Source organism: Chinchilla lanigera, unplaced genomic scaffold (assembly GCF_000276665.1).
Source record: "Chinchilla lanigera isolate Chin_1 unplaced genomic scaffold, ChiLan1.0 scaffold00054, whole genome shotgun sequence".
Lineage (NCBI taxonomy): Eukaryota > Metazoa > Chordata > Mammalia > Rodentia > Chinchillidae > Chinchilla > Chinchilla lanigera.
In genome coordinates this window covers 13,656,551-13,680,447 of record NW_004955455.1, presented here as the reverse complement: position 1 = coordinate 13,680,447, position 23,897 = coordinate 13,656,551, and the positions used below count along the sequence as shown (strand labels likewise).

Below are 23,897 nucleotides of genomic sequence, written 5' to 3'. Positions count from 1 at the left end.
GGAGCACATGTTCACTAACTGCAGGTTAGCTGGCATGGACAGAAAGAAGTGTGAGCAAGTCCAGCCAGCTGCTGTACAGACAGCATTAAAATGCTGCTGGAATAAGCTGGAAAGCCATTCGTGCTTCTCCCAGGCTTCCTAACACTGCCCTTTATCTTTAGTAGGGAGACAGTCATGGGTCTTATTGCTACAGAAGTGGGCAGTGGCCTCAGATGGACACACAAGTGGTTTTAGATAGCACGGGCCAGCCTGTGTTGCAAAGTGACCGATGTAGGACTGACAGGGGTTTCTGGCCACTTGGGACTTGGGGTGCTAAGCCTAGGAATGTCCCAAGCAAGGTAGGATGAGGATCACCCATAAGTGGAACTATAATCCTTACAATCACCCTCTAATTATAGGGTAGGTAACTCTATAATACGTCCATAGCCTCACAGTAAGAATCTTGTAATTTCCCCGTAAATTGGATAGTTGAGTAACGGACCATGCCTGGGGACAAAGAATTGACAGTTGAGAGTTTAAAACAGAGTAATGCATAGGGTTCATTGGTTGGGAACGAGTGATTATATAAACCTGTGGTTTTTCTACCGGGAGCAATTCTGTACCTGTCCCCCAGGGAACATCTGGCTATGTCTACAGACACTTTTTTGTTTTTACAACCAGGGTGGAGGTCTGCTGTTGGAATCTAGTGTGGCGAGGCCAGGGACGCTGCTAAACATCCTACAGGACAGCCTCTAGCCCTGTGCATGTGCACGAGCACAGCCCCCCTCAAAGAATTATCTACCCAGATGCCAATACAGAAGCCCCGAAATACACCTTCACATCTCTTCCTAGAAGCTGTGTGTTTTGGAAAATCCCAAAAGAAAAATGAAGAACAAGAACTATAAGACACACCCAATTTTCCAGAAATTCCGCTTCTACCCAAGGAAGTGATTTAGTGGGGATGTTTCTTTTTATACTTTGTACTAAGAGAATATAAGTTGCTAAGTGTTGAGCAATGTATTTAAAGGTTCTGACCTGAAGGAATCCCCAAGTCTTTCATGTGAATGGGGCACTCATATCTTAATCACACCAATGAATATATTTACCTCACTGTGCATCGGAGAGGTTTAGAAACTTTCCCTGGATCACACAGTACAGAAGCAGCAGAGGCAGAATCAAAGCTCAGCTCTGCCCTAAAGCTTGCATCCCTGCTGTTGCTTTACTGTCATACGTTTGATTCTCTAGAAGCAGATTTCAAGATGGATATTCTTGCAAGTGATTTATTGAGGGATCCTCTCAAGAAAAATCTGTTTAAGTTTTGCAAGGCAGGACAGAAAATGGGGAGAAGCAAAGAAAGAATGTGGTTTCAGGCGAATTCAGAATCAGTCTGACCCCAAGGGACACTGTGGGGCATAAACTACATCACAAAGTCCATCTACAGTCCGTCTGCCCCAGGTGAGGAGGCTGGGACTTTGCACCCTGTGTCACCAGGTGACCACTGTCTCCAAGCCAGGGGGAAGAGGAAGGGGCTTAGTCCCAGCACCTCTGGGCGAAGCAGCTGCTATCTCCAGTGCTGCTGGCTGCTACTCCCCATTCTGCCACCAGGACAATGGCGATCCTGGCCCCAGCATGCTCCTCTCCATGGCCTTGTCCTTGGCAAACAACCTGTTCTCCAGAGGAGGAGGGCTCCAGAGTCCGAGACTGCTTTTGCAGGAGTGGAGCTGGACAGGCTGTGAGCAACCCCTGCCCTACATCGCCAGGCCATCTGGAGCCTCAAGCCACAGCAGCTTGAGTTACAGCAGTAGCTAGCCAGGGGAGTGGGGCTGGGGCTGCGGCTGGAGAACAGAATCAGCCTCTGCTCCACTCTGGTGTCTGCCTGGAAAAGAAAACTGCAGAACCTGCTCAAAGCCTCTGAAGTCCTGGTCCAAGCCTGTGCTCAGACACTTCCCTCTGCTTCACCTGGCTAAATTCTCCCCCTTCAAGACTCGGCTTCAAAGACTTTGGGGGACAGTCTCCCTCCATATGCACAACGGATCCCCCATGCTGGGGTACCCAACAGCACTGTCCCAGTGCTAGGATTATCTACTGCATGGGGTATAGCTTCCTCTCGATCCAAGTTCCTTGCTCACTTTTAAGCACAAACAAGAATTCTAAGAGAGGATGGTTAAACGGCTGATTTCTAGGTCCTTATCCCCAGAATCTGAGCTGGGAAGTCTACGGAGGACTCAGGAAGATGTAATTATCCACTTCTACCTTGATCCTGAGACAGGTGAGTCGGGGGCTGAACTTGAGAACTGACAGTGGTCGTGAGCGACTGAGGACATCAAGTGTGTCTTTTCCACCCTCACCCTCGGAGGGCAGAGTCCTCTCACAGCAGATGCTTATCCAGGGCTGGCTACTTAGCCAGAGCCAAGGTATAATCTCTGAGAAGAGAGAGTAGGGTGGCTACAGCAAGCAGAAGACAGTTCAAATGCTACTTCTGCACTGGCAGTTTGGGGAGCTGTTTCCTTCACTTCTACACTCTAGCCTGTGCAGGAAAAAAAAAAAATGCATTTCAGCTTAAATTTTCTTTTTCCAGAACATAAACTACTGAAATCACTATTGTGCATTTTTTCTGCAAAAAAAGCAAAGGCAGAGAGGTATCCAAGGACCCAGACCTCAGCTCTGCAGAAACTTGTGTGAGGAGCTGAGGGGAGAAGGAGGCAGATAGCACGATAGAGGGCAGGGAAACCCATCAATATCTGACTGCACGAGCAAACTTGTGCCAGCTGAATCCACAGTTATCAGACAATACACGGATTGTGCTGACACCCAACCACTCAGCCCAACTCCATCCTGCGCTCATGAACCTATTAGATGAAAACGTCTTGATTTAGATAACTGCAAATTGCTTTCGGAGTCTTAATTTCCTATTAGTTCATTAATCTCTCTATTCAGAATGCCAACAAGACAGCTGATGATAATTCCGGAGGAAGTGGGCATTAAACTGAAGCAGGAGGGAAGGGGGTTAGACGTGAAGAAGTGTCTGGCTTCCTGGGTGGAGGGGGCACCTAAAGTTAATTCATTGAGTTAGTAATACTGTTATCTTAATCGTTAATTAAGCACTTATAATGGGGCCAGGTACTGGAGTGAGCATCTTACTTAACGATTTCCTTACTTGTTTTTTTTTTTAAGAACAATCTAGCTAAGAAGATATTATCCCTATTATACACAGGGAGAAACTGAGGTTCAGAAGGGATCACATAACCAGATGGTGGCAGAGCCAGGATTCAAATATGGGCATGTCTGCCCTATAGCCTGGATTCTTAATCAGATGCTATCTTTTTCACTCATCACAGATATATTTGCTCAGTGAATTTCCTGGAAAGACAATGATGAGGAAGACCCAATCTAGAAAATGAGACCAATGGATGTAAGAACAGCAGAGCTTGGAAAATAATCAGCAAAGCCTGCCCTTTCTTACAAAAATACCTCACATTATGAAATGTCCAGCTGGACAACAGAGTTCTAAAAATTCCTACTTTTCTGTAGTGGTTCTCAACATGGGGGCCCAGGACCAGCACATCGGCATCCCCTGGGAGCCTGCTGCAAAGGCAAATTCTGATGACCCATCCCAGAGCTACTGGATCTGAGGTTCTGAGGTTGGGATCCAGGAATCTGTGTCTTAACAAATCCTACAGAGCGTTGCGATGCACATTCAAGCTTGAAACCCGCAATGTAAAGGAAAAGCCACAGAAGAGTACTCAGAGCAGTGCTTCCTAGGCTTCCAGCTGACCAGGACCCTGTTAAAATGGCAATTTAGATTTAGCGGGTCCAGCGGGCAGCCTGAGACCCTGTATTTCTAACCTGCTCTCAGGCGGTGCTCAGGCAGCTGGTCTGGGGACCACCATCTAATCCAATCCCTGCCACCCAGGGTGTTTCAGACACTCACAGAAGAAGATTGCTCAGTTTTTAAAAAATCGTTTCCTTCTGGGAAGATTCAAATCCACGCCTCTGCGCTGCTTCAGAAGGACCTGGACCACACGCTCTGCTCCTACTTTTCCAATATTCTCACTCAGGCAGGAGACCTTCCCTGACTCCTTTCATTAAAATTGCAGCCCCTACCCAGGCTCTTCCTATTTCCCTTCTCTGTTTTGTCCTTTCTTCTTAGTATTAGCATCATCTGATCACAAGATCTATTTGAACTAATTTACTTTGTTTACTGTCTGTCCACCCCCCAACCCCCCACCAGCATATAAATTCCGCTAGGCCAGGGATTTGGTCTGTTTTGTTCCTTGTTGCTTTCCTTAATATACCACAGTTGAGCATCTCTAATCTGAACATCTGAACTCCAAAACGGCCCCAAATCCAAAACTTGGACACTTCTAGTGGAAAAATCCCCCACCTGACCTCATGTGATGATGAGCTACAGTCAAAACTCACATGCACTAAAAGCATTGCACGAAGTTACGTACTTTCAGGTTATGTGTCTAAGTAGATATGAAACATAAATAAATTTCATAATTGGACTTGGGTCCCATCTCCAAAATATCTCATTGTGCCTATGTGGATATTCCAAAATCACAGTAAATCTGAAACCTGGAAACACTTTCGGGTGGAAGCGTCTCAGATAAGGGATACTCAGCCTGTAGTATCATAGTTGCATAAGTGAACACGCGGTTCTGCCCGTTGTCTCTCGGTTCTTGCTGCCACCTCTGAAATGTCACTGCTGGTGTTCTTTCTGCACAAACGTGTCTCCCTCCTCCTAATTCTTTGACAACAGAGTCTATGTGTTACTCATTTGCAACCCTCATCCAGCTCTTTTATCAGCTCGCAAGTGGTCCAAAATTGTGTCAATCCTCGCAAACACACGTAAATTGCCATCCATCCTCACGTTAATCAATGCAAACATTGCAGGATTTTATTTACAGGAGAGTGGCTTTGAACTTCAACTGCTTTCAGTAACTTGTGCTCATAATTACATAGTAGCAATAGCTCTAAATTCTGTTGTGGTTGATACAAGTACAATGATAAGACCCTGAAGCACGCTGAAGCTTTATAGCAGCTGCAGCAGCTGCCTTCACTGTTTTGCTAGCTTTTCTAAGGGCTGAGCAAGCTGGTGAGGTTGCCAGAGCAATCCAGCCATGCTTGGTTTGGAATCATGCCTCCTGCATGCCAGGGGCTATTTGTGCACAAGACAGAGTGGAAAGAATATTCTTGGATAAAATGTTGTAATCCGGAATAAGGACAGTCTGTGGTGGGCACCATCTTGCCCATTTTGCAGATGTGAAAATACAGCGCAAGATGACAGACCACTTAAGAGTTTAGGCTCACACGGGGAGTTCAGTGCTGGAGCTGGGACCCAAACTCCAGCTCCGGCTGCTTCCAAACCTGTGCTCTTGACCACCCACCCCAGCCTCCTCTCCCCACCCTCGGCAGGCCAGCTGCTTTTGTTCATTACTTCTAGAACAGAGAGCACCAGGGCCAAGGCTGCCTCTCAGTTCTGCCTCCAGTGCTGCAAATTGAAACGGCCTGGGAAGTGTTCAGCCTTGCTGACTCCTGGCTGCGTCCCTGTCACCTAATTACTTGACTTCAAAGTCTCCACGCAGCAGGTGTGAGGATGTGAAAGCTGCTGTTTCCCCCATAGAACACGGTATGATTTGAGGGAGATGAGACAGGTCTCCCCAGCTCGTGTCCAGGGGCAGTCAGACAGCAGGTGAGCCGGACCTGAGGCCCTGGCCTCGTGTCTCTTGGAGTCAGGAAAACCAAGGGCCACCGAGGACCCCGGTGGGATGGCAGCTTCACAACCCAACGCTTGGTAATCACTGCTTCACCTCCCCCACTACCGTGGAACCTAAAGCTCCTTAGGGGTTGGAACTAATTAATCCTACCAACTCCAGGAGGGACGGGAGCTCAGCCTTACCTTCATTACTCAGGTGAGGCTCTGGAGCTGAATGGGGATGGGTGGAGAGAGGGAGGGCTCTCCCCTGCTGTTACCCCACATCCATCACAAGGCAGAGATGTGGGGAGGTCTGAGCTCTCTGCCTTGGGGCAGGCAGGAAGAACAAGGCTAGAGGGGAAAGAGGGATTCCCAGGATGTTTTTGTTAATGGATGTTAGTTATACAGATTAATGGGTTTCCCGTATGCAAGTAACATATTGAATCATTCCATTTCACCCATTACCCTCCTTGCCCTTGTTCCCCTCCTTTTCTCTAACAGTCCTCCTTCGCTTTCACGCTATCTCTGTTTTGTTTTGTTTTTTTAAATTCCACATATGAGAGAAAACATGTGGCATTCAAATGCTCAAAACTGACGGCCTCTTACAAAGCAGACCCGCACCTTCTGTCACACCATTGCCGCTTTTACATGCTATGGAATGTTGTTGGCTCTCTTATAGGAATTGGACTTGAGAGGGTATGTAATACATGTTTACAGAAGCGGACGGAGAGGCTGGACAGAAAGGCATTGGTAACTCTTTTCAGAGGACTGAACGCTGAACCAGCGACTATGCTGTGTACCCACTGTGCTGAATTAATGAATGCTCACTGCCACCTGAGGCAGATATGGTTACTACTCCTTTCATGCAGATGGAAATACAAGTGACAGAAACGGGAGGTGACTTGTGCAGAGTCACACAGCTACCAGTTATGACACTGTATACATAGTTTGTCCTGCCCCCTCCCTCCCTTCTGCTATCCATGGCCTGGAATGGGCATATAGAGAGGGTTCAGGCAGTCCGGCTTTCCCACGAGAGCTCAACACTAAGAGGAAATCACAGAAAATGAGTATAACAGGTTTAGGGGGTCTGGGTTCAAGTCCTGGTTGCTACTTCCTAGCTGTGACTTTTCTCTGCTGAGACTTAGCTTTCGGGTCTGTAAAATGGGGAAAATCATAACACTTCTTCAGAGAGATCCCATGAGATGAAAGACTAGAGGAGGAAAGTTTGCAGACTTTTCACTCAGGGATCAGAAACCACAGGGCCAAAATGAGCCTCAGCCTGTTTTTATTAATTGGTCTGTTTCTGTACTGTCTATGCCTGGTTTTGAGCTATGGCAGGCAGAATTGAGTAGCTGTAACAGAAACCCTTTTGCCTGCTAAACTTAAAGTATTTATGATCTGGCTGACTACAGAACAAGTCGGCTATCCGTGATCTTCAATGCTATCAAAATGTGAGCCCCAGCATATAGTATTATGTATTTTCACCATCTTCCATCAGCTCTGGTTCTTACTCAATATTGCTCTTCTTGGCTCCCGACACAAACACAGAGGTTCATTTAAGACCTGTTTCTAACATCCAAAGCAAACAAATCTCCCACAAGTCCAGAACTTAAATGCCCATGAGCTACGGCAGCGCCCTCCTGCATGGCTCTAGCTGAAATCAGCCTCAGCAACAAGTCACTCTGAGATGCCACCACTTACTTGCAGTTTTTACACTTGAGGCCAAAAAGCATCCCTTTCCCACACACTGTGCATGTTTGAGACATCCAGTACTTGGTGGAAAACCTGCAGAAAAGAGATAGAAAATATTCAGGATTAACATAACAGCAACTAACCCACCTGTAGGAGCACATGCCACTTAGAGGGGGAGTACATTGGCCCTGGATTCTAGTCCTCCAAGATAGATGACCTAACCAAGTTGCATAACCCACAAGCAGCCTCAGTCTCTCTGTCTGTAAAGTGGGAAGAATAATAGTATCCACCTCATATATGGTTGGGAGGATTAAACAAGGTCAGGAAAGTCAAAGGCTGCACACACGCCTGGCACACAGTAAGTGCTCAATGAATTGGTTATGACTATATTACTACCTTGAACATTCATAACAGTCACTTGTTCATTTGACATATTTTGCCTGGTGGCCTACAATGTGCCGGGTTTGTCTGTGGGACAGAGCAATCGATGAGGCTGGCACTGCCATCAGAAGGGCACAGAGCCAGGTGGGGTCTCCCAGCTGAGCCATTCCCCATCACTGCTAGGCATGTCACCCGTCACCTGTCACCTGAAGAGCTTCAAAGGGGATCCTCCCTCACTAAAGAGCTGAGGCTCCAAACTTTGTAGCAGAGAAAAGTCCCCCAAGCTGATGCAAATATGAGGTATTTAGGGGTCTCCCACATAGAGCTATGGCCAGTGTGAGTAGAGGTGCATTACATTAATTCCCTGGGTGCCCTCCCCCTTGTTGGTGGGTGATTTTTTTTCCCGAGACATGAAGCAGCAGCAAAAGTATTGCAGGTTGCCAGGTCACAGTTAATTTTAATTTTCAATTTGTGCCACCGTCGGCAGGAGTTGTATCTAATCTCCACTGCTCTGAGGTGTCAAAAGGGAAATCGGAAGCGCTTTACATAACTTGAGATTGAGCATTTGGAGGGGAAGGCTGCTCCCCTCTGCTGTGCCATCTTGCCCGATCTGGGTCAGTCCCTCTCTAAACAGAATGAGCTGCAGCTCAAAGCCGCCATAGCTAAGCAAATAGCAATATTCCAAGCAGAGATGCTGGTTGCCAAGGAAAAGTTCCCTCTCTGGGTTTTAGATCCGGGGGCCGCTTAATCCCCTTTGGATCCCCTCGCTGGGCCAGCAAGTTCAGCAGGGTCTGTTCTGCAGGATTTGACAGCTTAGGGGATGGTGAAGGGCATGTGTTTCAGCCACCAGCCAGCAGCACAGGAGTGGAGGGCAGATAGGTGTGCTGGTGGCAGTTTTTTCCCCTTTCCAGCCCTCGCCTATCCCCAGGATCAGCTCTCCTTGTTCCCTGGTTCTGACTGATGTGAGTGAGGACAGGGAAAGAGATATTAATTTTATTTTTTCACCAAGGCTGGGTGAATCTGGCGTTGAGCCCAGAGAGGAACACAGGGCAAGACTAAAGAGTAACAAGTCATCCTGAGTCCCAACTCCTCCAGCAAGGTGGTCAGGTTGTTTCTTCCTCTGAGCACCAGCATCTGAAGCTCAGGTACTACCAGGTTCCGGTGTTAGGGTGAGAAAGCCCGGGGATGGGGCACATGCGCAGTGCAGAGCTGAGTCAAGGGTACAGGCCACCCAGCAATAGAGCTAATCCAGGAATTTGGTAAATCCTAGGGAAGAACTAAACTAGGGGTGTGGCCAATCCAGGCAGGGGGCTGAGCAGGGGCGTGGCCAGTTCAGGGGTGGAGCTAAACCAGGTTGTGGCCAATCCAGAGAAGGCGCATAATCAGGGGCGTGGCCAACCCAGGAGTAGAAAAGAGTTGAGGGTGTGGCTGAGTCATAGGTGTGGCCAATCAGAGGAGGAGCTGACCCAGGGGTATGACCCACCCAGGGATGCAGCTAGATCAGGAGCCTGGCCAAGGCAGGGGTGGAGAAGAGCCAGGGCGCAGGGAGAAAGCAAACACTCAAAGGGCCGGCATTTTTGATACTCTTCCCTCTGCAGCTCACAGCCTGACCACTGACGTGTCTGGGGCACATTCTTTACTGCTTCCTTCAACGTTTTCTCATTTGAGTTTTAACAGCTCTCCTGTCAACATCCTTCTTTCAAAAACTGTTGACAAGATGCCACGCGTGAGAGTGCTCGTTTCCGCCTTGCCCTGGGCTGTGGCCTGTGCTGCCCCTGGGTTCCTCCCCCATAGCCCCGATCGGTACTGTCATGATCTGTTAAGTGACCCTCTCCCGGCTGGCCAGCTCCTCCAGGCCTGGCGTCTTGCTCAGTGCTGCAGCCCTGCACAGAAATCCCGCAAATCCTAGAGGAGAGAATCCATGAGTGAGTGAACCAGCCCTCAGCCAGTTCACAGGGGCCCGGGCCACACACTGCTCTCTGTAGAGCTGTCAAAGGGCACACAATGAGGAGGAAAATTAGCTTCTAAGTCCATTGCCCAATCCTTCAGGGCCTCAGTTTCCTTATCTGTCAAATAGGAAGGGCTATACTTGCCCATACTTAACCACACTGAGTTGGTGAGACTGCGAAGATACTGAGGTAAAGTGTAGAAGGTGATTTTGAAAAGTTGAAGAACTCTTCATGGAGATGACCAGTTCAGATAAAGCCCCTTTATAACAAGGGCAGATATAATCATGGGGAAATCATCCTTTCTGCCTGGGGGGGGTGTACCTCTGGACTGATCCATACCTCTGCAGAGAACGAGGACCATTCAGTTTAGCCTGCTATCTTGTTTTCCAGGTGAGAAGCCCCCAAATTAGATCATAAAGCACTTACTTTAACCATGGTGCCATTTATTGTTTATTATATATGAGGCTCTATGCTAAGTACTTCACATATATTATTTCATTTAATCTGTGAAATCACTGCATCAGGCAGAATGGAGCCTTGGAGAGGTTGCATAACTTCCTCAAGGTTGCAAAGCTTTCTACCTAGGACTGGAAAACATGGGTCAGTCTGACTCCAAACCCCTGGCTTTTAACTACTACGTGCTAATTTGATAAGGCGAGTTTTGTAAGATGCAGATGTCTTGTCTCGCCAGCTGCCACTCTGGTGGCAGAGGAGAGAGGCTCACAGTGGCACAGAGCTGGGGCTGGGGCACGGGTCCCCAGAAACACAGGGATCCAGCCTACCTGTGCTTGATGGAGTTGCCGAGGTCTCTGCGAGGGATCTGTGGGGACCAGCGTGGCACTGACAGTGTGTCTGCAGAGAGAGAAGAGCAAAGAGGAGCTTGTTAGTCAACGGCTCACAGGCTGGGTAGGCTGGGAGGAAAAGAGAGGCTTGCTGGTCTCAGGAAGGACACCAACTACTTTTACTTGCTAGGCCAAACCAAATGGAACAGTTGCTTAGGTTGTCATCTGAAAACTCACACAAGGTCCCCTGGGCAGTGCAGGCAGGAGAGGCCTTAAAAGAAACCAGCTGTGAAAAGATTAAAAATTGGGCAGCCCTTCCATTTCACAGAGCAATTAACATGGCCCAGGCATGTGTTGAGTGACTCACATGACTTAGCTGGCTACATCCTTTGAAAAGAACCTAAGTATAGGGGCTGCTAAGTTGCCCACCATACAGATGAGGAGACTGAGGCATGAACAGGAAAAGTCACTTACTCGAGGTCATATAGCTCATAGGCTATATAGCAGCTATGATTCTAAGCTTGAGGGACTTTAGAGCCTGTGCTCTTGCATGCAGTGTTATAATGTGGTGGATTCCAAATGCCTTTTGTGCCAGTATTGTACCACTCTTCCGGTTTTCATCATGCTTCCATACAACCCATAATGTTATTTACTTAATATTTTTAAAGATTATTCCATTTTTTGTTTAAATACATTTATTTTAAGACCAAAGTCTATATGGGGATTTATATCATTTTCCAAATATTGTATATTTTTAGAATGTCCAACCATATGCCACCTAGTCATGCTGTAATAAGTGGATGGATGGGTGGACAGATGGACAGATGGATGGATGAGTGGGTATGTGAGTGGAAGGATGGATAGGTGGGGGGTACATGGGTACATGGAAGAATAGGTGGGTGCATGGATGGGTAGGTGGGTGGGTTAGGTGGGTGGATGGATGGACAGACACATGGCGAGTGGTGGATGGATGATGGATGGATGGTTGGGTGGATGGGTGGATAGGTGGGTGGATGGATGGATAAATGGGAATGGAAGAAGAAACAATAAAACATGCAGACTTCAGCCAAGGTGCCTGTCCTCATCTGGCCTCCTCTTTCATGCTTTAGGCTAAATCTCAGCAAATTATACTGTCACTCCCTTGCTGACTGAGTCTTCAGGCCCTGAGCACCAGCCCCCACCCCACTGCACTGTCCAGCTGTCCACATCCGCCTCCTCACAGACCTCGCAGGCCAGGAGAGGTGTGAAGCAACAGCAGAAATGAACTAGCGCTGCCAGTGCCATCTCCATCAGACAGGAGAGGAAGCAAGCGGCTGACCCACACACCAGCTCTCACTGCTCAGGCCAGATGGGTGGAGGGAGCGCCTGCTTCCAGGGCTGCAGATGCACACCTCATTTTTCGCAGCAATTGCTATGGAGTGGCGATCTAGTCCAGGTGTCAGGCATGTCAGAACTGATCAGACAGCATTTAACCCCAGCCCATTCACTCTTCTGTTCTGTCCAATGACACTGTCAACTGCCATCTGAAAGCTGTTTCCAGGAACCCCAATTCTGCTCTTGTAAAGCGGGACCCTTCCTGGGAGAGCTAATAATTTTCAAAGCCCAAAAGGGCAGAGAAAACTCAAGACAGAGACAGCGCGATGTGCCTGTGAGAGGTACAGCCTGTGGAACTTCCCCTAGTTTAACTAAAATCTAGCAGCTCAAAGCCCATTAGACTGCTTGTTTTGCTTTCTGAGGGAAATGAAGAAGACAAGAAAGAGAAATGAATAAAAATGTTAAAAAGCATTTTTCCCCATTGGCTGAAATCGGATGTGGGAGGAAAGACACTGCCTGTTAATTCCTACAGGCTGTGTTGGAGAGGAAGGGGTGGCCTCTTCATGAGCAATCTACAAAATCAGGAGCAACACATGTGCCATGAGTAGAGGGTGATCAGAGTGTTGTATTGAGAAGGATTCTGAGGCTCCATGGGAAAGAGCATCAAGATTGACTAGTAATGTCTGCCATGAGTGAAGAACAAGGTAGTACCAGCAGGTCTGTATTTGCCGCCTCTGCAAAAGTAAGAACCATGCCTCCATCTTTACTTCACTACTTCATAGCATGTATCTGGAGCAGGGTAAGTATTTAATACATGTTTGCTGAGTCCAAGATTATTATAATAGAAACACTGAATTTATTGATTGCTCAATATGTGCTAGGCACTATGCTATGCACTTTAAACCTGGAAGCTATGTCTCTGTGTGACTGCTATCAGTATTCTGCTTGTGCAAGGGAAGATAAAGGAGCTCAGACAGGTACAGTGACTCGACAAAGGTCCACCAACCACACACCAGCAGAATCTCAAGAAGCAATTGCAATTATTTCAAAGTCTTTGGAGAAGCCACTACACCAGTATTATTAACCACCATAGCTTTTACCCCATAGGGGACATTTAGCAACGTCTGGAGGCACTTTGGGAAGAGTGTGTGTGCGTGCGTGTGTGTGTGTGTGTGTGTGTGTGTGTGTGTGTGTTTTGAAGCCAAGGATGCCTTTCAACATCCTGTAAGTCAGGACAGACATCGCCTAACCCAAATAAGAGAATTAACTGGTCCAAAATAACAATAGCTTTAAGGTTGAAAATTCTGATGTGAATGTTTCTCTTCTTCTGTAGCTAACTCCTTCCTGACCGCATCACTACACCCTCCACATAGGAAACAAAAAACTTTCCAAAAATTTAAAACCTTACCTGGAGTTCAGGAGGTTCAAGTGAGCAGAGAACAAACACTCTTTATTATAAGCACATTTCATTGTTAGATTCATACCCTAGTTATTCTGTTACATCATCTTTTTTTAAAGTAGATATAATTAAGTTTGGTAGTTTGCTTTCATTTCCCAATATCTGACTGAAGGGGTGAACTCTGCCAATTGCACGAAGAAGCCGGAGTATCATTAGTCTAAAGCTGTAATAACCGGAGTACCGCTTCCTATGTGGGTGTGCAGACTTGAACTTGGAGATCCTCTCTTTACTTTCTTTGTTTGGATTTCATTAAACTTGCCAATGCAAACCTTAAAGACAAGGAAAACTGTTGAAAGGGAAGGGGAAAAATCTATGAGAATGGAGGCCTTATCATAACAGAGGAGGCAAATAACATTTACAGCAATTAAATCGATACAGAAACTTCTGTTTAACAATCAAAGCAGCTATTAAGATGTCTCCATAGCTGCACAAAAGCTTCTTTTCTACTCTAATTTTCTGATAACAAGTCATGCAGACAGGGAGGCAAAAATTTGCACATCCCTGCTGCCTTCAGCCTCAGGGGTGGAATAATAGACATTTCCTCTTGGATATTTTCATTTCTAGTACATGGGCAGGGAAAGAGTTGGAAGGAACTTCTCCTTTTTCAAAGGTCTGGCCTGGCCTGGCCTGGGGGTCCAAGTCTGTAATACTAGCTACTTGGGAGACTAAGGCGAAAGGATTGCAGGTTCAAGGGCAGCCTGAGCAACTTAGCGGGACCCTGTCTCAAAATAAAATAAAAAAGGGTTGGGCATCTAGCTCAGTTCTCCCTGGGTTCAATCCTCAATATGAGGTTGGGTGGGGACCGCTAATTGGAAGAAAGAAGAGACATCAGGAGCCCTGGCCTTTGAAGCCACCCTGGTAGTCAGGGCAACAACCTGAAACCTAGTTTAGAAACCAATACTAATACAGCATCCATATAATGTACAGCTTTACAACAAAAAACTCAGGCTCTGACTTTGTGAGTCTGAAATCAAGCTAACAGGTGAGTTACACAGGGGAAAAATATATAAGGATGTAACAAGGACCTCAGATAAAACTGGGTGATGAGAAAGAAAAAGAAGAGAAGAAAGAAGAGGAAAATTGGAAATAAAAAAATAGTATTAACAGACCTGCCTTTTGTTGAGTAGTACCATGTGCCAAGCACTATTGGAAACCCTGCTCTTTATACACGGTTCCATTGAATTTGTATGTGACATATACTATCTCATTTAATCTAAACACAACAGTATATGGACATAGGTGGTATATCAGCCATTATCGTTAATTGTATTTCACCAAAAGGAAATCTAGCCAGGTGTAGTGGCGCACACCTATAATCCCAGCACTTGGGAGGCTGAGACAGGAGGATCACCACAAGTTCAAGGCTAGCATGGGTTACATAGTGAATTCAAGGACAGCCTCAACTGTGTAGTGAGACCCTGCCTCAAACAAAACAAAACAAAAAGGAACTCTAGACGTTATTCTCTGTCCAAGACAAATAAAGGTGATAACTGGGATTTTTAATCCAGGTGATATAGCTGTGACTCCATAAACAAGAGCCAATTTCATTCCCACTTCACAGATGGGAACACTGAGGTTTAAGAGCAATAATCCATTGGCTGTAGCTAATCAGTGACTGAGTTGGGAGCTAAAACATATGAAGAAGGTGGATGTTTCTAGTCCTACATCCTCCTCTGTCCAGCCTAAATTGTCAGTGCCTCCTACTTGTGTCTGGGAAAAATGCAGGAAAGGATGACTTCTAACTCTTTTAAACTTGGCATCCAGAAGCTGAAAAAGGCAAGAACATACATTTTCCCCTGAACATTCAGAAGGAACCAGCTCTGTGCACACCTTGACTTCGGTTCTGGATTTCTGACCTCCAGAACTGTAAGATAATACACTCACATAGACTCAATCCACTAAATGTGGCCGTTTCATACTTTCGCTGTAAACAGCTCATGCAGCATCGGGTCTTGTGCTAGGCATGGTTTTAGAAACGGGGTATCTAATGATTCGTGATTCGTGCTGTACAATGAAGTTTCCTGAGCTCAGAGATAGTGGGAAGATCAGAACGTAAATGAGTACACAGGTAAGAGTCTTTCAGGAAAATAAAACAGTACAGACATTGCGGGTTGTTTTAAGGCAATAGAAACCTTGACCACTGCGTTGGAACAAAGGCAGGTTACCAGGCTGGGCCTTATGGATTTAAGAGTGCCCTCTGGTGGCTAGTGGAAGTCTAGCCCACCGGGCTGTGATGCAAAATGGGGAAGGGGGTCCCCACATCCCCATGCCATCCCAGTCCAACGTGCATGAAGCCCTGAGCCTTCCAAGGTCACTCCATCTCCCAGCCCAGACCTTTTCCAGATGACTGTCATGATCCTACCTGCAGCCTCCAATAAAAAACCCACACCCTCCACCCCTCAATGTTGCTCAAAGAGCAAGAAAAATAGTAGCTGACTCCACAGCTGTCATTTTCAAGAACCCTGCAGGATATGTTTACCTCCTTGGCTGTAAAGGAGTATGTGCTGAAGTGTTAGATCCCAAACTCAACAACCTGTAACACTGAAATATCTGTTACAACCCAGACTGACCTTAGGGGGATAATTCTTTAAGAAAGTATCACGGGATAGACACTCCCAACCCCAACCAGGGAAGGATAATGTAGTAACCATAGAAAGAAGGAAAAGCAGATGTTGAAAAATCAATCTTTGGACTTTTTCGACTATGGGAACAAATATTAGGCTGAGAGATTATGGCAAGCAGAACTGGGTCTCATCTGTCATTATAGCTTCAGTGTCTTGCTCAGGATCTGCTCAAAGGATGAAAAGCATATTCAATGGATGAATGAACATGTGAACCAGCCACCAACCAAGTCCTGGCCAAAACCGTTAGTTCATTGATTAACCAGAAACGTACCTGGCCTAGCGGGAACACAGAAATACCTTTTCTGAAACTTGGAGCATTTCTGAACTGATTTATCCCTAAATGCTCTAGTGTGGTAAAGAAAGAGATAAATGTGGCCTCTGTTTTACAGAAATAAAGCAGAAGCAGATCTGAGGTATGACCCGCTCTGTTTCCCAGGGCAAGTGGCAAGTCTCAGAAGTGACATGGGAAGAAGCGAGATAAACAGCAGCACCTGTTTTGTGCAGCTGTTGGAAGATGGGTAGCCTGACACGCATAATGTGAGTTCACTGCCTGGTGTGGGAGCAAGGCTGAGCCGTATCTAGTGTCGGCACCCAAGACGAGGCTAAGCCTCTTCCGGTCACTTCCTCTTTTAATCCAACCACCTTAGGAAATTGCATGCCTGGTTTACAAGCAAGGAAACGGAGGATAACTAACTTGTTCCAAGGCATATAGCTAGCATTTGGTAGACTTTTTGAGCTGAACTCAGTTTCCTAGAAAACAGGTCTTGTAGCTGGGCATGGTGACCCACATCGGTAACTCAACACTCAGGGAGACTGAGGGAAGAGGGTCACACGTTGGAGCCCAACCTAGGCAGTGTAGTGAGTTAGTGAGACACTGTCTCAAACTGAAAAATAATAAAGGGCTGGGGATGTGGTTAATCCATAGGATCACAAGTGAACAAATAGAATTAAACCTTGTTATTCACTACTACCTCTTTACCCAAAGTAAGATCTAGCCAGGAAGCAATCAGCCTATCCTGACCTTACCTGATATCACTGTTCTCTTGCTTGGTTGCTACTCTGTAAGGCAGATAAGGTAAAGATACACTGATTGGGGCTAGAATTTTTGACCTCTAGTTTTCAAGGCTGATTTTTTCCCAGCTAGGCCTTATTAGCATATCTTGTTCCCTTCTGAAACAAATGTACAAATAATTTTAAAAGTCATGCCTAGAAGGGGATGGGGATTTAGCTCAGCGGCACAGCGCCTGCCTGGCAAGCACAAGGTCGTGAGTTCAATTCCCGTACGGGAAAAAAACCAAAAAACAAACAAAAGTCATGCCTAGAAGAATCATGAGACACTGTCGATAGCAGTCTTTGAGTTTCTAAAGGCCCTTGGATAGAGGACGAGCAACCTAATCTCACGTTTCCAAGTAGATTAAGACCTCTTAGCATGCAACATTATTAACAATTAACATTTATGCAGCACCTAATATATGGTGGGACTTGATTATGCAATTCAGATATCTTATTTCATTTAATCTCCATAACTTCATCTCAGACAATAAAGCTGCAGGCTGAGCTAGGACAATCAAGCACCAGAGCTCATATTTAGAAATACTGCAAAACCAAGGAAAGTGCCCAACTATCCTTAAACTTCCAGCCTAGGGACCTGATCGTCTGCGCAAAAACTCAGCTGCATTCAAATCAGTCTAAATGCTTTGGGCCAAAAGATACCTGAAACTAATAAAACGTAGACCACTACATTTTCCTTTGGGGGCCACGGGCCAGTCACCAGCTAGAATCCCACTGATTTATCCAAGGTGCCAACTAACCTTTGACTAAAGCCTCTCATGATATTATTCACATCACAAGGAATAACTCTATTTGCTTTAATATCCAACTCAAACAGATCAGATCTAAAAGCACTTTAATTATGGGCTGACTCTAAAGGTTACAGCTCCATGATGCTCCCGGGCCAAATTGAGTTTCTCTGTGGATGTGGGCATAACTTTTTCCCTGAAACAACTACAACCATTTTCCAGGACCCAAACACCAGCCTCTGAGGGCACTGATGGCTCGGGAGGCTTCCAGCAAACTGCTTGGCACTGGAGCATGTGCAGGCCAGGGTGGACTTTGGAGCCACGCCATGGAGGACGATGTAAGCAGAGGAGCTGACAGTGATTCTACAGCAAGCAAAGACACAGCGGCTCACTTCAGAGGGTGGAGATCATATATGGGGATTTCAGGAGAGATTTTTGGGGGTCCCTTTGGCATTGAGGCAAGGCAAAGGGCCATGGCAAAACTACCTGTCTAGGAACAGGAGCATTGCAGAAAGGAGACCAGAGCAATTGGTGTATTCATTGGGTTTAGTCTAGAGACACGACATTGAGCACTGTCCTCCTTTAGGGACAGAGCAGCATACCTCATCTCTGAATGGGGACAACTTTCCATGCATCAGCTTGTCCAGAGCAATACAGGAAGGAGAGCACAGAACTTTGAATCATGCAAATCTTACAAACATGGACCCCACCCCTTAAAAGCTTGGGTACTTTTGCTTCTCTGAGTCTCAGTTTGGTCTCTGAGAAAAAGAGAATCATTGTATCTCCTCATCAAATTGTTTGAAGGATTGTGAGCAGTGATATAATTAGCGCAGTCTTCAGTGGAGGGCCTGATGTATTATTGTTTTTGTCATTGTCATCGTTAGTCTGCCTCTAGAATTAACATGCTGGTTAGACTATGACAAAGCTCTCCATGGACATGATTTAGAGCAGAGGTTGGAAAACTTGACCATCAGGTCAAAAGCAGCCCATCCTCTGGTTTTGTAAATAAAGACTGACATACTGTCTACGGCTGCTTTCATGCTGTAAAGGCGGAGTTGAGCAGGTGTGACAGAGAAAATATGGTCCACAAACACTAAAATAATTGGTACCTGACCCTTTAAAGAAAAAGTATGTCAATTCCTGATTTAAAGGTGTAAAGCTCATTTCCTTGGATGATCTGCAGAAAGGTTCCTCCCCCTCACCCTTGCAGGAGAAGACCTTGGTTCAAGATCCTCTTCTATCTTTTACCGGGTGAGAATCTTTGGATAAATGGACCGCAACCTCCAAGCCAAATTATATTTGGCCACCTGGTGTTGCCTCTCTGCTCACTTAACCCTAGCACCCCATAGGGTGTGTTGTTTTGATCCCTGTCTTACAGAAGAAAGCTGCTAGGCACCTAGGAGAGGACCTACAAGAAACCCAGGCGAGACCCTAACCCAATTGCTTGTTCTTTCTACCCCATCCTGTCTCCTGGGAGAACCATCCATGAGGAGCCAGTGCCTCTGAAGATAAGCAACTGCTGAAATCCATGCGATTCAAGAGGCGGAGGAAAAGGACAGTCACTGTCTCCTCTCACTGCTTCTGTCAGGGTTCATTAATGTGATCTTCTAGTTGACGCTTTTTCAAAGCAGAGAGAAGACCTTGAGGATGTGTGAGTTATAGCTAGAGGGGGCGAGAGTCAAGGTCAGAGTGGATACTGAGGCGCTGCCCTGCCGGGAGTGTTTCCAAGTGGAAGCCTCTCTCGAAAAGGCAGGTGAGCAGTGAGGGTACTGAACAAACAGTAGGCGAGTAGATGGAGGGCTACTGCATCTGTAGGAGGAAGAGGCAGGAAAGTGCAGAGGTTGTGAGGGGAAGACATTCCAGGGAGCCATAATCCAAGCTCTGTCACCTGCTGCACCTGGACCCTGCCCTGGCCACCTGGTCCCCACCCTGGTTAAAAGGTAAGAAATGCTCAAGTTAACCAGAGACACCTTGAAAATCTACTGGAGAACTTGGCTGTATTTATCCTAATATTCCCTTTCACAATCACTGTTCCCCTTTAAAAAGACCATCGCCACTTGGCCTCTGAGTCCTGGCAGGTAACTGCCCAGCCGGGATCCCTTTGATTGGCCATGAATGAAATCCATGGACTCTCACAGCATCCTTCCCTCTCCCGGGGAGGAAACGTGAATCTTGGAGCCATCACCTGTGATTTACCTCGGGCCCCTCAGACGGCCTCAGATAAATCCCTCTGCCAGTACAGAAAGAGAAGCGGCTGCGGCACTTAATTACATTTTATCATGTACTCACTGCCGCATCTATTAAAGTGCATGAGGGATTTTTAACTTCGTCACCAAGCAGAGGGAGCCCTGGGCACTACGGGAACAATTCTCCTCCTCACAGAGATGATCGATGACAGATTTAAGATGTTAACAGTGGGACAGGTGTGCATAGGAAGGGGTGGCTGCTGGGGTGGGGGATTGACAAGAAAAATGAAATCACAGTCATCTCATTCCCTGAGACACCACCCCAAGGATTGGAGAGGGGAGTGCCACGAATTGCCAGTGGTCCCCCACACCTAAGGATGAGGCCCATCAGCCTACTTTTCTCCCCCCTCCTCCTGTCCCTGTCCACAACTTTCCCTCGATTTCCCTTGCTGTCATTTCATTGCCATGGTCTGAAAATTTGAGGGGGACATCCTGAAATGTAGAAGTCATTTTATATAATAAGAAAATAAAATTAAAACATTCAAAAAGGTGTAGAGTGGTGCACGACTATAATCCCAGCTACTTGGGAAGCTGAGGCAGGAGGATGACACCTTTGAGCCCAGCCTGGACACTTTGTGAGAGCCTATCTCAGAATAAAACAGAAGGGCTTGGGATGTAGCTTAATGGCAGAGTGCCTCCGGGTTCCATCCCCAGTGCCACAAAAGAAAGAAAGAAGGGAAAGAAGGGAAGGAAGAAGAAAGGGAGGGAGGAGAGAGAGAAGGAAGAAAAGAAGGGAAAAGAGAGAATCAAACATAACGCAGAAGAAATGTTCGGCTAATGGGCCCACCTTGGTTTGTTTGGGAGGGGCTTATGAAATAAATTATCGATGAGTAGATGACATGTGGTGCTTGGGGGAACAGACATTAAACAGAACCCTGGTTTCAGCAGTGCATGGTGTTGTGACAGCATCTCTCTATTCTCAAGGACTGGTCTAAGTTTGGAAAATCCACAGTCACTGTTCCAAGAGGCCTCCTCCATCACAGTGACCAACCAGTGATCCGTGATGGAGGAAGAACACACTGATCCCAGGCAAGAAAGAAGAAATGCCACCCTACATCTGATCAGGCAGGAGGACGGGGCTCAGGCCCACAACGAGGCTTAAATCAAGGCCCTACCCCCTCTTCGGTCTCTCTGAGTTACACCCACCGACATCATGACAGGGGCCTGCTGCTTTACAGCCGCCACCACCAAGGATGCTGTGGTCCCTGTCTAGAACATTCTTCTGCCCCCTTCTCCCAGCCTTGCTCATGCCAACTCTTCCTCCAGGACCCACCTCCTCCAGGAAGCCCATGCTGAATACAGAGAGCGCTGCCCCCACCACGACCCTCCCACAGTACCTGGTGCTCACAGGTGGCTCGGAGCCACTCTCCTTGTCACATGCATGGAAGGCCTGGGCTTAGGTATCTGTTCTCTCCTCCACCACCCTTGACTGTGAGCTCTGGAGAGCAGGAGTGGCCAATCCGCCATCTTTATGTGTTTAGTGTCTCAGGCCATTTGGCTCAGAGGTGAATGTGAAGGACTTTTCTTGCTAACTGTAGCCAAAACAGGCCAGTAACCCAACTCCGCATGGATGCTCTGGTCCTTCATGCCTTCCAGGGCTTGGGAGTCCAGGCCCCAAGAAATCAGCTGTCTAATCACACTCACAGCTCCAGCCCTGGATCTCAGGCTCTGCCCTGGGCTGGGGTCTCAGCTGGTGTCTAACCAAACAAAACCCCTGCTCCAGACTACCCCTTCCTGCCCCTTCCTCTCCCAAATCTTTTACCCACTGTCTGTCCATGCAAGGTCCCAGTTTTCCCACACCCCAGGTCAGGACCCCTGGACCCTCTTCAGCCCCTCCTGACTCTCACGTGTAATAGCATCGCCATCCCAGTCTCTCTCAAGAGCAGTATAACTGATATCCACTTACATTTGGTCCTTCCAGCCACCCTATGGGAGGTCTGTGTTGATCCCATTTTACAGATGATGACACTGAGGCTCTGAGAATTGGCAGAGTGGCCAAAAGAATGAACATATTAAAACCAGGGCTACTGTCCTAGTTCTGCCACCAGCTAGAAAAGTGACCATGCTGAAGCAGGTGTGCTTAGGTAAGTTTCCCCAAACTGTCAGCATACCTGGTGCCTGTACCAGCCCCACCCTCACAGTGATTTAATTCAGAGGTCAGCAAACTGCAAACAGAGTGTTTATTGGAATATGGCCACATGTGTTTTGCTATGGCTTCAGAGGTGAACAGTCACAGCAGACAGCACTTGGCCCATAAAGCCTCGAATAATTACTACCTGGTCCTTTAATAAAAATGGCGCTGACTGCTGGTTTAATTGTGTTTATCTCCAGGTAATTTCAAGGCACAGACAAGTTTTGGGGACTGATAGTCCATTGACTTTTCCTAACAACGGTTCCATTCCCTCCTATGTCCTTGGTGATCAGTTCAGTGATGGGCAGAGTGGCGTTTCTACATATATGTATTGCACGAACAGGTAAACAAATAAACAGTCCACCCTGTGTGACAGGTACTAATGATTCGGTTTTACAAATGGAGAAATCGAGGCTCAGAGGTTACCGAAGAAAAATGTCTTTTTGTTGTTGATGTTGATTTGAACCTTGATTCTCTGGACAGCAGAACTCCGTCCCTGAGCTCTGTGTTTGTGTCTTCCTTAGATATCCAGGAAGGAGATGAGGCCACGGCAGAGCTGGGAAGGGGTCCCATGTGCCTTCCTGGGGGGAAGCCCTGAGCAGGGGGTGGAGGGGGTGGCCTTGAACCTCAGAGAAATGCAGGACCCAGCTGGTGGGACACAGCCACCTAAAACCACACAGACTGAGGCCCTGTCTGCTTGACCTGCAGGGAAATGCTAACTGGAAGAAGCCAGCTTGCCTGGCCCAGCCTGACTCTCACATAAATGAGGACAGAACAAGAGAATTGATGGACAGAGGCCGCTGCTGCCATCGCCACAAACGTCCCTGTGAAGGGAGAAAAACAGCCAGCCCTGCGCCCCATTGATTTCAACTGTCAACAGTCACACAGTGAAATAAACCAACAGACACCACAGTGGTGCTGACGGGTGAGGGTCTGGAGGCTGGGTGCACATCTGGACGCAGAAGTGGGTACAAGGACTCATCTACCAGCTGCATGTTCCGCACTTGAGGCCACACAGGGGGGCAAAACCCCTCTTTGCCCACGAGGCAGAGGGGTATAAAGGATTGATCTGCAGATGCCCAGGTGAGTATGAGCCTGGCTTTGCCCTTATTGGCCCTGCCACCTTGTGTCTTCCCTGGTATGGGTCCTCTCCTCTGCAATGGGGGCATGAAATTCATCTCATGGAGTGCCCCTAAGAATTGGGCAGTGGGATGTGAAGCAAGTGGCTGGCATACAGTAGGCGTGCAATAAAACACAGTTAGGGAGCAAGCCGCGTGCCTGTATCTGCCTTTCTGTAGTAGCTCCTCTCCCCGGCCCCTGTCCTCTCACAAAAATGGGGAAGAAGCTCTTTCGGGAAGGAGGCCACGACTCTGTGGAGATGCAGCGCCAAGTTATGGGGAAGGAGAGCTGTCGAGGTCCCACTGGCCATTTGTTCTCAGAGCGTGTCCACAGCCCTTGCCTGCCCGGCTGTGATGGATGGATCTGAAGTTCCTTGCACACTACATCATCAATTACTTACATATTTATTGCCTTGAACTGAGTTTAGGATCTTAAATCAGAGCTATTCAGAGTTGTCTGAGTAGAAATTCTCCCCCCGTGGAAAGGCGCTGTCTTTAAATTATGCAGACACCTTGTAGTCAATGTTCAGTGGAAGTTAATTGTCCGTAGCACAAAGGGCTGCTGAGAAGTTCCCCGTGCAGACTCATTCTGGGGAATTTACTGCCTGAGCGGGCTCCATGGGGACAGTGAACTGGCTGCAAGAGACCCCAACCAGACTTTCACAAACCTGACACCAGGCACCATCAGGTCTGAATTTCAGGCAATAGATTTCCTCCCTTTTCTC

The 23,897-nt window shown here is 47.2% G+C and overlaps 1 protein-coding gene across 2 annotated transcripts in view; it reads right to left on the bottom strand.

Moving 5' to 3' along the window:
* The window catches only part of Ksr2 (kinase suppressor of ras 2), a 402,376-nt gene that overhangs the window by 97,234 nt on the left and 281,245 nt on the right, over positions 1-23,897 (bottom strand). For both annotated transcript variants that reach the window (XM_013520300.1, XM_013520301.1), the window contains exons 6-7: positions 10,482-10,551; positions 7,379-7,462 (exon numbers count right to left, since the gene is read on the bottom strand). In XM_013520300.1, the coding sequence (XP_013375754.1) occupies positions 7,379-7,462; positions 10,482-10,551 (154 nt within the window). The remainder of the gene's footprint in view (positions 1-7,378; positions 7,463-10,481; positions 10,552-23,897) is intronic.